The following is a 12,500-nucleotide window of genomic DNA, read 5'->3' on the forward strand; positions in this document are numbered from 1 at the left end:
ATTCTTTTAACCCTCGACTCTGTTGACTACCATCGCTTAGCGATATCTTCATAGTCGCCCCAACTTCTCGAGGTGCTTCGAGGCATTCAAAACCTCATCATAAGGAATTGAAGATTCCTTCCTTAGGAACTTCTGCTCCTCTTACTCAGGGTACGACCTTCGCTCTTTCAAGGATTTCGGCTGGATATTGTTACGACCACGTGGTCAAGAACTTCGTTCCACCTCGATGGATATTTAAAGGTTTATTCCTTGTTCAGGTAACTGTTGGTACATCCAATTATTTACTTCATTAAAAATATTTTATTCAAGATTATTAGTGGTTTTGCATTATTGGTGAACCAAGTTTTCCGATTGGCATGGATTATTAAAGCCTTGTTCATTTAAGTGAATTTCTGTACATTGTAGGACTTAAGGATTAAGGAAATTCCTCTGGTTTGTGAGTGCCTTCGCACCATAAATCCATGAATGCCCTGACGTTTTTAAGTCTTAAAGCTTGTGTATAGTAGTAATATAATTTCCAGTGATATTTTCCATTTTATCAGTATTGAGAGATGCCTTTTGATCTTGAGAAATTTTTAGGTGCACCCAGGGAGCACCTAAATACACTACAGGAAGCTAAAAAGGACCAGCTTCGCCAAATAGCTGTAAGGGCTAGAATATCTGTAGGTCATGCTGTGGTGAAAGCTGAACTATTGGGAAAGATATTAGATTTCCTGATAAATAGTGGTAACATAACTGAAGAAGAGGCTCTTCCCTTAAGGCCTTTAACACTTGAACGAGGTGCTGCTCGTACTGTTACTGTAACTGAAGACCCAGAGATAGTGAAATTGAAACTCCAACTTGAACTGCAGCAGTTAACACTAGAAGCTGAACAAAAAAGGCTTGAAGCTGCAAATGCCGCAGTAGAAACTGAGCAAAGAAGACTTGAAATAGAACGTAAAGAAAAAGTTCTGTTGGAAAAGGAACTATCAGCCATAAGAATAGAAGAAAGGTTGGCAGAAAAACAGCTACCCGATGCTTTTGACCTTAGTAAAGCACGCAAACTCCTGCCTGTCTTCGATGAAAAAGATCCTGATGTTTTTTTCATTACTTTTGAAAACACTGCAACGTCTCTCAACTGGCCTAGAGACCAATATGTTCTCTTAATCAGAAACTCCTTCAAAGGAAAAGCTGCATATGTGGCAGCACAAATTGTCCAAGAAAGGGATTATGAAATCTTTAAAACTGCCATATTAGATGCTTATAGTGTTACAGCAGAAGGGTATAGACAAGTCTTCAGACAAACTTTGAAGAACCAAGCTCAAACCTATCTAGAGTTTTTCACACTGAAGTTGAAGCAGTTTAATAAATGGATAGATAAGGAACAAATAACTACTTTAGAACAATTAAAGAATTTAATAGTTTTAGAAGAATTCCTGAGGCGTATTCCAGCTAATGTGGCAATGTTTATTAGAGAAAAACAAGAAAAAGATGGCAAAAGGGCTGCCCTATTAGCTGATGATTACCATCTCATTCATAAACTTAAACCACATTCGTCCTCACCTTCATCTTCCCCACAGGTTTGTACTTTTTGTAAGAAAGAAGGTCATCATATTAAAGTCTGTCCTAGTCCCAAATGTAAAGCATCTCATGGTAAGGCTTCTCCTAATGCTTTTTCACAAGGACCCAAATCAGGGAATACTGCAAATAAAACTACTCTTCACTGTGCTCAACCTCTATCAGACTTTACAGCATTTACATATCCTGGTAAAGTAAATGATATTCCCGTGCAAATTTTGAGAGATACAGGGTCATCTCAAACTATCATTAGCTCAAAGTTAAAAGATTTAGCTAAACCAACAGATCAGTATGTAACTGTATCAGATTTGACTTGTCAAAAGGTTTTACCTATTGTACAGATTTCTCTTGATTGTCCTTATTTTAAAGGTTCAACTAATGTCGCCTTGTTGGATTCTGACCTGCCTTGCAAGAACATAGACATGATACTTGGTAATGACTTGGCTCAATCTAACGGTACTCCTAGTCTTATCATTACGCAGCCTGAAGTAGTGATCGAAAAAGCTTGCAAAGAGCTTTCTCCGGTGGTAGAGCTTCCCTGCCAAGTAGTCACCAGGTCTAAAACCTCAACTTCTAGCGACACTGAACACACAGGTAAGGTGGATCAAAGTACCTTAGGTGAAAAAGTCCTTGCTGATCTTGTTGATATTCCCTCAGATGAATTTGTAGAGTATCAAAGGTCTGATGATAGTTTGAAAGAATACTTTGATAAAGTAAAAGATGACGTTGATGAAAGTAAGTTACCATATTTTTATCTTGATAATAACATCCTTATGAGACGTTATAGACCTTTGAAGATTGCAGGACAAAATTCCTGGCATGATAGTTACCAGCTTGTAGTTCCTTCTAATCTTCGTGCAGCCTTATTGGATCTTGCTCATTCAGCAGAGTCTCATCTAGGCATTTCCAAAACCTATAAGCGTTTGCTGGACGATTACTACTGGCCTGGTATGAAAGCTGATGTAAAGCACCACATAGAATCTTGCCATCCCTGCCAGGTAACTGGTAAACCAAATCAGAAAATACCTCCAGCACCATTAGTTCCTATTACAGTACCTAATTCTCCTTTTGAAAAGGTAATTGTAGATTGTGTTGGTCCACTTCCCAAAACTAAGAAACAAAATGAGTACATTTTAACCTTGTTGTGTCCAACTACTAGATTTCCTTTAGCCGTACCTATAAAAAACATATCTGCTAGAACAATAATTGTTAATCTTCTTAAAATATTCACCATTTTTGGTTTTCCAAAAGAGCTTCAGTGTGATCAGGGGACAAACTTCACTAGTGATTTGTTTAAGCAAACTTTAAAGCAGTTAAACATCTCTCATATTTTTGCTTCAGCTTATCACCCTCAGACTAATGGAGCCCTCGAACGAGTACACCAGACCATTAAAAACCTCCTGCGCAAGTACATTTGTGAAACTGGACGAGACTGGGATGAAGACCTGGATCTGCTTATGTATGTACTTAGGAGTACACCTAATGAATCGACTGGAATTTCTCCCTTCGAGATGATGTTTGGCCGCAGACCTAGGACAAACCTTAGTATGGTAAAAGAAAACATCCTAAGAGGTACTTACAAAGACCAGCAGGTAAGTATTCCGCAATACCTCCAAAGTCTTAAGGTTAAATTTGACCATGTTTATGAATTTGCCAATCTGAATTTAAATAACAGTCAGATTCGAATGAAAAACCATTACGATAAAAAGGCCAAAATTAGAACTTTTAAAGTAGGAGATGATGTACTTGTATATCGACCAGTTCCAGGAGCTCCATTGAGAGAAAAATTTATGGGTCCGTATAAAATCACTAAAAGGGTCTCTAAAACAACTTATGCAATTGAAACTCCAGATAAAAGGAAGCCTAGCCAGTTAGTGCACATTAATCTTATAAAACCATACCAATCTGCAAAGATTTCTCCACAGGCAGTTCACCTGATAAGTAGAGAGACTGATCACTCCACTCACAACTCGAGGATAACTACTCCCATCGAGACTTCTCCTACCCCTAAAAACATAGTACCCGAGGCAGTTGATAATGATAAACTTTTAGCTCCTCTTGAGCCAGACGAAGAAGAAACTTTGGCTCATAATCATATTTTGTCATGGAAAGATGCTAGTAATTCACAGATTCTTTCTTTGCTTTCACAGTATCTTGGTCATCTTCCTAAGGTGGAAAGGGAAGAATTAGAGGCTGTTCTGAAGTCTTATCCTGCAATATGTTCAGACACTCCTGGTTGCTGTACCTTGGTGCAACATGATATTGTGCTAGAACCAAACGCCAATCCCGTTCGTCAACCTTTTTATCGGGTGTCCCATCGTTTATTACCAGCCTTGAAGGCTGAGGTTGAGTATTTACTAAAACTAGATTTGGCTGCACCAAGTAAGTCTCCCTGGGCATCGCCTTGTATTTTAGTTAAAAAGCCTAACAATTCCTATCGTATGTGTACGGATTATAGAAGGGTTAATTCTGTAACGGTCAAGGATGCTTATCCATTACCTAGAATTGCGGATATTATTGACTCTGTGAGTAATTCTAAATACCTTACCCAGATTGATCTCTTAAAGGGTTATTATCAAATTAAATTAACAGATAGGACAAGAGATATCAGCCTTTATAACACCTTTTGGTCTCTTTGAATACAGAGTTTTGCCATTTGGGATGACTAATGCTCCAGCTACATTCCAAAGGATGGTCCATGAAGTTACACGTGGTTTGGAGGGTGTGTATGTCTATTTGGATGACATCGTAATTGCTAGTATCTCCTGGGACGAACATCTCAAGATCTTAAGAGAACTCTTCAAAAGACTCCTGGAAGCTAACCTAGTTATTAATTTAGCCAAGAGTTCATTTGGTAAGGCAAAAGTTACATACCTAGGACATGTCATTGGCAGTGGCTCCATATTACCCAAGGATACTAATGTAAAGGCTATAACTTCATTCCCCACTCCTAGTGATAAAAAAGAACTCAAAACTTTCTTAGGTATGGTGTCATATTATTCAAAGTTTTGTCCTAATTTTTCCATCATAACTTCTCCTCTACATGTATTGACATCCAGCAAAGTAAGGTTTCACTGGACACAGGATCACGATAAGGCCTTCCGGCAGCTAAAGTTATTCATGACTTCATCTCCTTTGTTGCAAGCGCCTAATCTTACTAAACCTTTTTTTATACAGGTCGATGCTTGTAATACTGGATTTGGTGGTGTCCTACTGCAAGAAATCAATGGGACCAGTACTTTTCCTCCTTTGTTGGAACATCTGCTGCCAGTATCTTATTACTCAGGAGCGTTCAAAGGCGCTCAACTAGGATGGCCTACCATCGAGAAAGAATTATATAGTCTTGTTGCAACTGTCCTTCATTTTCGTCCATATCTGGAAGGAGCTGCACGTGTAGTCATTTACACAGACCACAAACCCCTTACCTTCCTCGAAAGGGCAAAGCTTAACAACAAGAAACTTCTTCGATGGTCATACATCTTGTCGTCTTACAACATTGAGATCCACAGCATTCGAGGATCAAGCAACACCATCGCCGACGCATTATCACGTCTTGGACAGAAAACCACAATTTACTAAATTTGTCAATAAGATTGTCATAATTTCATTCCTAACAGGGGGGAACTATAATAACCCTCCTATCATTATTTAGCATTTCTAATTACACCTATTATTGTGTATAACTTTAGCGCCATCTATTGATTGCTGATCGTAGCGGACAGCATGAATGAAATTACCTTTTGTTATTTTTACGTATGTAATCCTTGGAAATGTTTACTTCCAAGCTCTTTCAAGTTAATACTTTTGAGTTCGTTATCCGGTGGCTAATTCTTCACTTGCTTATAGTGTTTATTAAGTGGTTATTTGTTATTATTTTGTTATATATTTATACGTGATTTAAAATAAGTAAAGTCTGTTTAATTTTAACTTTAATTTGATCATTCTCCTAATATATCTACTATACCTACATGAAGTGTTGCCCTCATTACTGAGAATTTATGAATGAATAGTCAAGTGGAAAGCAGATGTTGTGACAATATATATATATATACTGTATATATATATATGTATATATAAATATATATATATATATATATATATATATATATATATATATATATATATATATATATATATATAGATGTGTATATATACATATATATAGATAGATGTATATATATACAGATGTGTATATATATGCATATATATATATATATATATATATATATATATATATATATATATATATATATATATATATATATATATATATATCCAGACACTTGCTATTTGCTATATGGGGAGATTTTTGGTGTGGTTGTTCGAAGTCCTCGAAGGTCGCTCATATCTCAATAAACACTAACTATAAATCCCTTCAGTACGCAGTCAAAAATATGTTCAAAATCTAGACTGAGCATGTGCACATATCTACATTCCTCTGACAGAGACGCCTGAAATGCCTTACTACCTCGATGAAAGAAGATGTCAGAAATGTGTTCGGTTAACGTCATCTTCATCTATCAGGAAATACAAAACTGAGTGTTACGTCACTGTGCTTTCAAGATATATAGGTTTCACGCTTTTTCCAATATTGGGCACCTGCATGGCTAGCCCATTGCTGTGGTAAGCTTTAACTCTAACTACTTGTCCGAATATTTAATGTTCAACCTCATCCAAACTTTTCCTTACTGGCTTCGAATGCTATAAGGGAAACGTTTCTTCATCTATTCATACACTTGGGTTCAACATTAGTGATGGCAAGCGTATCCAAAATGCTGAAAGGAATCGAAAAGTTAAGAGGTCATTGTGGCAATTATAAATACGTAGAAAATTGGTAAAAAAAAAAAACCACTACCAGTAGATCATTTAAACACACGCAAATACATACATAAATACATATATAAACATCTCTCTCTCTCTATATATACATATATATATCTATATCTATATATATATATATATATATATATATATATATCTAACTAACTATATATATATATATATATATCTATATATATATATATATATCTATATATATATATATATATATATATATATATATATATATATATATATATATATATTTATATAAATATAAATTATATATGTGTGTGTGAAAAATCTGCATATTACTAGGTTATCTTATGATCAATGAAGTTGAGCAGCTCTAAATCAATAATAATGATGTCACCTCCAATCCTCAAAGTTTCATACACAACTACCGAGCGCAAATAAGAATCCAGAAGGTAACAGTTTTTGGAGTTGCTTTGTCAATATCAATAGAGAGAGAGAGAGAGAGAGAGAGAGAGAGAGAGAGAGAGAGAGAGAGAGAGAGAGAGAGAGAGAGTTTTCATTTTGATTTACATGTATGTAGATTAACATAAACTTATTTCTTAATTTCTATTTAAAAATAAAAATACCTACAGCAACATCCCTTTGTGAAACTACCCGAGGACTTAACTCTAACGAAAAAATAATGAGGATTTATCTTTAATATCTCAGCAATTCTCCCCTCCTCCTCTTTTTCTACTTCTCTTCCGTCTTCCAGTCCCTCCTCCCAGGCAAGACTAAGACTCGCGCGTGAGGAGTGGGTGGAGTAAGACTGGAAGCAGTTTCTGGAAGGGGCCAGATTTATGGAAAATAGGAAGTACACGCACCAGCGCCTCCGGATCGGTTGGGCGACCAAGGCCTCATCCTGAAATATTGAAGACGCCCCTTTTACGAGAATTCGCACGGCCAACTTTAAAACGAAACCAAAAGGTCTCACCGTAAACAACCTTCTTTACGGCTAAACACTTGCCTTCAAGCGGCTCTTAAAAAAAAATTCTTCAAAAATCATGGCACCCACAGACTAGAATCGAAGATATTTGGGTAAAATACGCTTTATTTTTTCCTCTCAGACCTAAGGATTCATTCGAGAGAGAAAATCAGATTTCAAAATCCATTTTGAGTCTATGAAAATTTCTCCCTCGTAGGGTTTTGTGGTCAGTCAAAATTTCATGCTGTTGACTATCTGGTGAAATGTCGTGGACTCCACAGGCTTTGGCCTTCCAACTTGACGAAATATATTTTAGGTCCAAATTACTTTGAAGAATAATATTGTAGATTAAAATTGATTAGATTTGGATAGGTATTTTGATCGAGATAATTTGAATTTACAAAAGTAACGTTTAGCACAAGTTTCTATCGAAAATGTTTTCTCTTTGTTTTATCTTTACAAACTGGATACAAACTAGAAAGTAATTATTATCCGATATAAAAAAAAACTTCCTTTAAAAATACTTCGACTCATCGTGGGTTCGATGATATTAATCTAATTTTGCAATCAGGTTAAGAGTGTAATATTATTTATGATAATAATTAATTTATAGTTTGTATTCAGTTTGTAAAAAAAAAAAAAAAAAAATGGTATGAAACTTACGTAATGAAGAACTGATATTGGGTAAAATGAAGCTTGAAAATTAATATAATAACCTTCAAACAACGGAAATCACGGTTGGTTTAAAAAGTTTAAAACAAACCAGCTCATCCATATCAATTGAAAATTATAAAATCATAGAAGTAAACTGTACTCAATGTTTGATGTTTTTGTTATTTGAAAAATGATTTAAACTGAACATTATAATTCACGGTCTAACTGCATTAATAATCGGATACCTCAAACTCAGTTTCAACATCCATATCCCTGAAATGATTTGATAAAAACGTCCTCGAAAAGAGGCGTGTACATGTGGGGATGTTCCCGTGAGCGACAACAACTGATAGGAACAATAAAATATGATAAGCATGATCTCCATTGTTCATTTCAATTTCTTTTATAAATCTATGATGTTTAGTTCTACCATTTTTTCTTTTTTTCATAAAACAAGTTTTTCTTTTTTTAATTTCTGGGGTAAAATATTTCATTCGATAAACACTGAATAATAGAAAAAGTTAGGCAAGATCTCCGAAGTGTTGATTTCAATTTCTTTTATAAATCTATGAGGTTTAATTCTTCTATTATTTTTTAATAAAACAATTTTTTTTTAACAGATTTCTGAGGTAAAATATTTCCTTCGATAAAAACAGGATCTGACTTCTATTAGCGTACCTTTTTTCCAATTCGTATGAGGTAACACGGTTGCTTTCTTTTGAAGGACTTTGATTTTGGCTTTGGGGTGGACTGTAGTCCCGACCGGATCTATAGGTCTTTAAGACGAGAAACTTCACTAAGACAATCGTAAATCTAGATCAGTCAAAGGATTGCAAATCTCACAGACAACTATCGAAAATGTTAATCTAGAGGTTACGTTTCATAAGCCTCGGTAGGAGGTCATATGCTCTTATTGCCCTATCCTCGGAATTACTCGCGACGTTTTTTTCTGGGGAAAATCCAAACAAGGTTTTCCCTTTTCACGTTTAAATGTCGCTTATAAATGGCAAAGGAAAGGGCTATGACAATGCTCTAGCTAGCAGGACAATGCCCTAGAGACTTACCATATATTGTATACTTATGATCAGCGTCCAAGCCCCCTCTCCACCCAAGCTAGGGTCAGGGAGGGCAAGGTAATGGCTGCTGATGACTCAGCAGGTAGACATATAGGCTCCTCCAATCACCCCATCCTTAGCTCACAAGGAGGGTGAATTTAAAGATACAAGAACCTATCGAGCTTAAGCTGGGCTCGAACCCCAATCCGACAGATCACCAGGCAGGGACGTTTCCATTAGGCCACTGCAACCCCATATCGAATGTATATTCCAAATAAAATTATCAAGAATTTCACATTATACAAGGCACTAGAAGAGTTGGAAGATCCAGGCCTACATGGCTTAGGACTATGAAGCGCGAAGTAGGAGATGATGAATGAGGAAATTTGAATTAAAAGCTCAAGATAGAGACGACTGGCGAAATCTAACCGAGGCCCTTAGCGTCATTAGGCGTAGGAGGAGATGATGATGATGATGATGATGACTACATACACCGACTATCGATATTAGGCTATGTTAGGTAATTACCATTCAAATTTTACTAACTACCCCTAACTTGTTTCTCTTCCTCTTGTTTTGTTGGAGTTTTTTATAGTTTATATAGTTAATATTTATTTTAGTGGTGTTGCTGTTCTTGAAATATTCTCTTTTGCTTTGTTTCCTTTCCTTACTGGTCTATTTTCCCTTTTGGATCCCCTGAGCTTATAGTATCCTGCTTTTCTAACTAGGGTTGTAGCTTAGCAAGTAATGAAAATAATAATAGTAATAATAATAATAATAGTAATAATAATAAAAATAATAATAATAATAATAATAATAATAATAATAATAATAATAATCACCAGAGTGCCATATTGGATAACTGTGGAATGACAGCATTTCTAGGAGACATCAATTTACTGAGGTCTTGGAGAGAAGTTCGGACTAAATAAGGTTAGGTTAGAATAATGTGAAGGTAATCATTACGCAGATGAAGTACTAAGAGCAACCGATTTCACTAGTGGAAATCATCGTTACAGAATTATAAGGTGAAATTTTTTAAATAAAAAATTTAGCCGAAATTGAGGCGATCCCTTAAATTGCCAGTATGATATGGAGTAAATAATTAACAATAACAAAACAATTCTACTCTTACCTTTAATAAAAATAGATGAACTCTAATCATTTAACCACTAACCTGAAAAAAAAGAAAAATAAAATTATATTAATTAATGACAATGTTAATTTTATAAATTTTCTTGTATCCTCATGAAAAATGCAATTAAATTTTATTTCTATTTTATACAACACAATTTCATTGAAATGACTCCATAATATGTTAGAGTGTAAATTGCAAACATAAAAAAATAAAGATTTGTTTTTGTGTAGCCTGTAAGTTTACTTATTGTGTAAGCTTTGAATTTAAAAAATCATAATAGTTTGAGAGAGTGAATGACAAAAAATATGAAAGATTAGTTCACCAAACTTTCAATCGGGCTCCATAAGGAACTAGAAGAGTTGAAAGACCAAGGCCTACATGGCTGAGGACTATGAAGCGTGAAGAGGGAGATGATGAATGGAGAAGTATTGATAAGATTGAAACGACTGGCGAAATCTAACAGAGGCCCTTTGCGTCAATAGGCGTAGGAGGATGATTTGAACTGACTGATAAAAAAAATAAAAATTCTTGAATCCACGATGTGGTTCCCGCTCCTCATGGAGAATTCAGACCAGGCAAATACAAATGTAGCCAGTATCTCAAGGAGCTCCTCAGATTGAAATTATCCGATGCCAAATATTAAAAGGTAGGAAGGAGTAATTTTGAAGGGATATAAAATTTTACATATCAGTTCCATTGGCAAAGATAATTGCCTTTACATAGAGTAATAATAATGAGACTTATCCAGGAGAAGTCCATTATACTTTACAAGTTGCTCATATTATTAGCAAGAAGCTTTCATATGTATGATTCCCTTAGTATGAATGGTCAACTTTGTAGAAATTGCCGGAAACTATTTTTATTGCTTGCTGATTATTTTAGTGGTATCTGCGGCACTTATGCTTGCACAGGTGTCTGCTTTTGTGCTGACTATCAATGAGCGATTATGTATGGTAGGAAATACTTTAATTAAAGGAAACCAGCACAATATCACCTCTGCAATCTTCAAGACAATCGTTGTTCCTAATACTAGGTATGTAATTAATTCTAATATTCAGGCCTTCTCCATCATGAGGCTCAAAACTACACAGTATTCTAGAAGTTTTATTCCAGCTGTGACCAAGTTGTGGAATGATCTCTCTAATCGGGTCGCTAAATCGGTAGAACTTCAAAAACTCAAACTTGCAGCAATTGTTTTTATGTTGAACAGGCAGACATAAGTCTCTTTTTATAGCTTATATATGAAAGATGTTTTAATGTTGTTACTGTTCTTAAAATATTTTATTCTAATAGTTTATCACTTTTCATTTAATTTATTCACTTCCCTATTTCCTTTCCTCACTGGGCTATCTCTGTTGGAGCCCTTGGACCTATAGCATCCTGCTTTTCCAACTAGGGTTGTAGTATAGCTAGTAATAATAATGTGAATAGTTGAATAGTTGAATGTCCTATTATCTCATTTTACAAACGAATATATTTCTGACGTATTATTTCAATCATTAGCGAGCATCAACTAACTCCCCTATTAAACACAATGCTCTAGTGTGGGGAAGAATCACCGCACACTATTTAATATAAATAACATCTTTTTAGCGATTTTAGTGTATACAACCTATCTTTTGTTTTGAAATAAGTTTTAGTTACAAGGATCGAGATGTAAATTTCTTTTTATAGTTTACTGTATATATGAAATATCTGTTGTAATGTTATTACTTTTCTTAAAAATATTCTATTTTAATTGTTCATTACTTTTCATATAGTTTATTTATTTCCTTTTTTCTTTTCCACACTGGGTTCTTGGGCTTCAATAGGAGCACCCTGCTTTTCCAACTAGGGTTGTAGTTTAGCTAATAATAGTAATAATAATAATAATAAATAATAATAATAATAACAACAACAATAATAATAAAAATAATAATTATAATAATAATAATATTAATAATAATAATATAAAAATAATAATAATAACAATAATAATAATAACAACAATAATAGTTATAATAATAATAATAATAATTATTATAATAACAACAACAATAATAATAATAATAATAATAATAATAATAATAATAATAATCGTCTCTATATGCCGTTTCACGCAATTGATACAACTAAATTTAATTCTATTCCATATGTTATCCTGTGTATGCCATCAATGTAAGCTGTGCATCTATGCATGTTCTCTATTGAGACTAGCCCCATGAGGATCAGGCTGGAATGGAAGTGTAAAATAATTATCAATTCCTTGCACTGAACATAGTATCCTTAAAGTATGGACCAAAACTAGCTTTTTTTCCGAATCTGTCTTGAAGCTAGTGGATAAATGCTTATAGTATTC

At 34.6% G+C, this 12,500-nt stretch overlaps 2 protein-coding genes across 2 annotated transcripts in view; one reads left to right on the forward strand and one right to left on the reverse strand.

Annotated features, from left to right (window-relative positions):
- Positions 1–12,500, reverse strand: part of LOC137622973 (connectin-like) — a 575,164-nt gene that overhangs the window by 338,571 nt on the left and 224,093 nt on the right. The window lies entirely within an intron of this gene.
- Positions 1,304–5,484, forward strand: LOC137622972 (uncharacterized). Its single transcript, XM_068353584.1, has 2 exons — positions 1,304–3,129; positions 3,708–5,484. The coding sequence occupies exons 1-2, from the start codon at positions 1,443–1,445 to the stop codon at positions 3,725–3,727; spliced, it is 1,707 nt and encodes a 568-aa protein (XP_068209685.1). The 5' UTR covers positions 1,304–1,442; the 3' UTR covers positions 3,728–5,484.

The sequence above is a fragment of the Palaemon carinicauda genome, chromosome 30, assembly GCF_036898095.1.
Source record: "Palaemon carinicauda isolate YSFRI2023 chromosome 30, ASM3689809v2, whole genome shotgun sequence".
NCBI classification, from domain to species: Eukaryota; Metazoa; Arthropoda; class Malacostraca; order Decapoda; family Palaemonidae; genus Palaemon; species Palaemon carinicauda.

What these genes read in the sequence shown, in the direction of transcription:
- LOC137622972 (XM_068353584.1), top strand. Translation starts at nt 1,443, where the DNA reads ATGTTTATTAGAGAAAAACAAGAAAAAGATGGCAAAAGGGCTGCCCTA. An exon ending in AAAAGAAAACATCCTAAGAG is followed by an intron (nt 3,130 to 3,707) that starts GTACTTACAAAG and finishes TTGCTTTCACAG; the next exon opens with TATCTTGGTCATCTTCCTAA.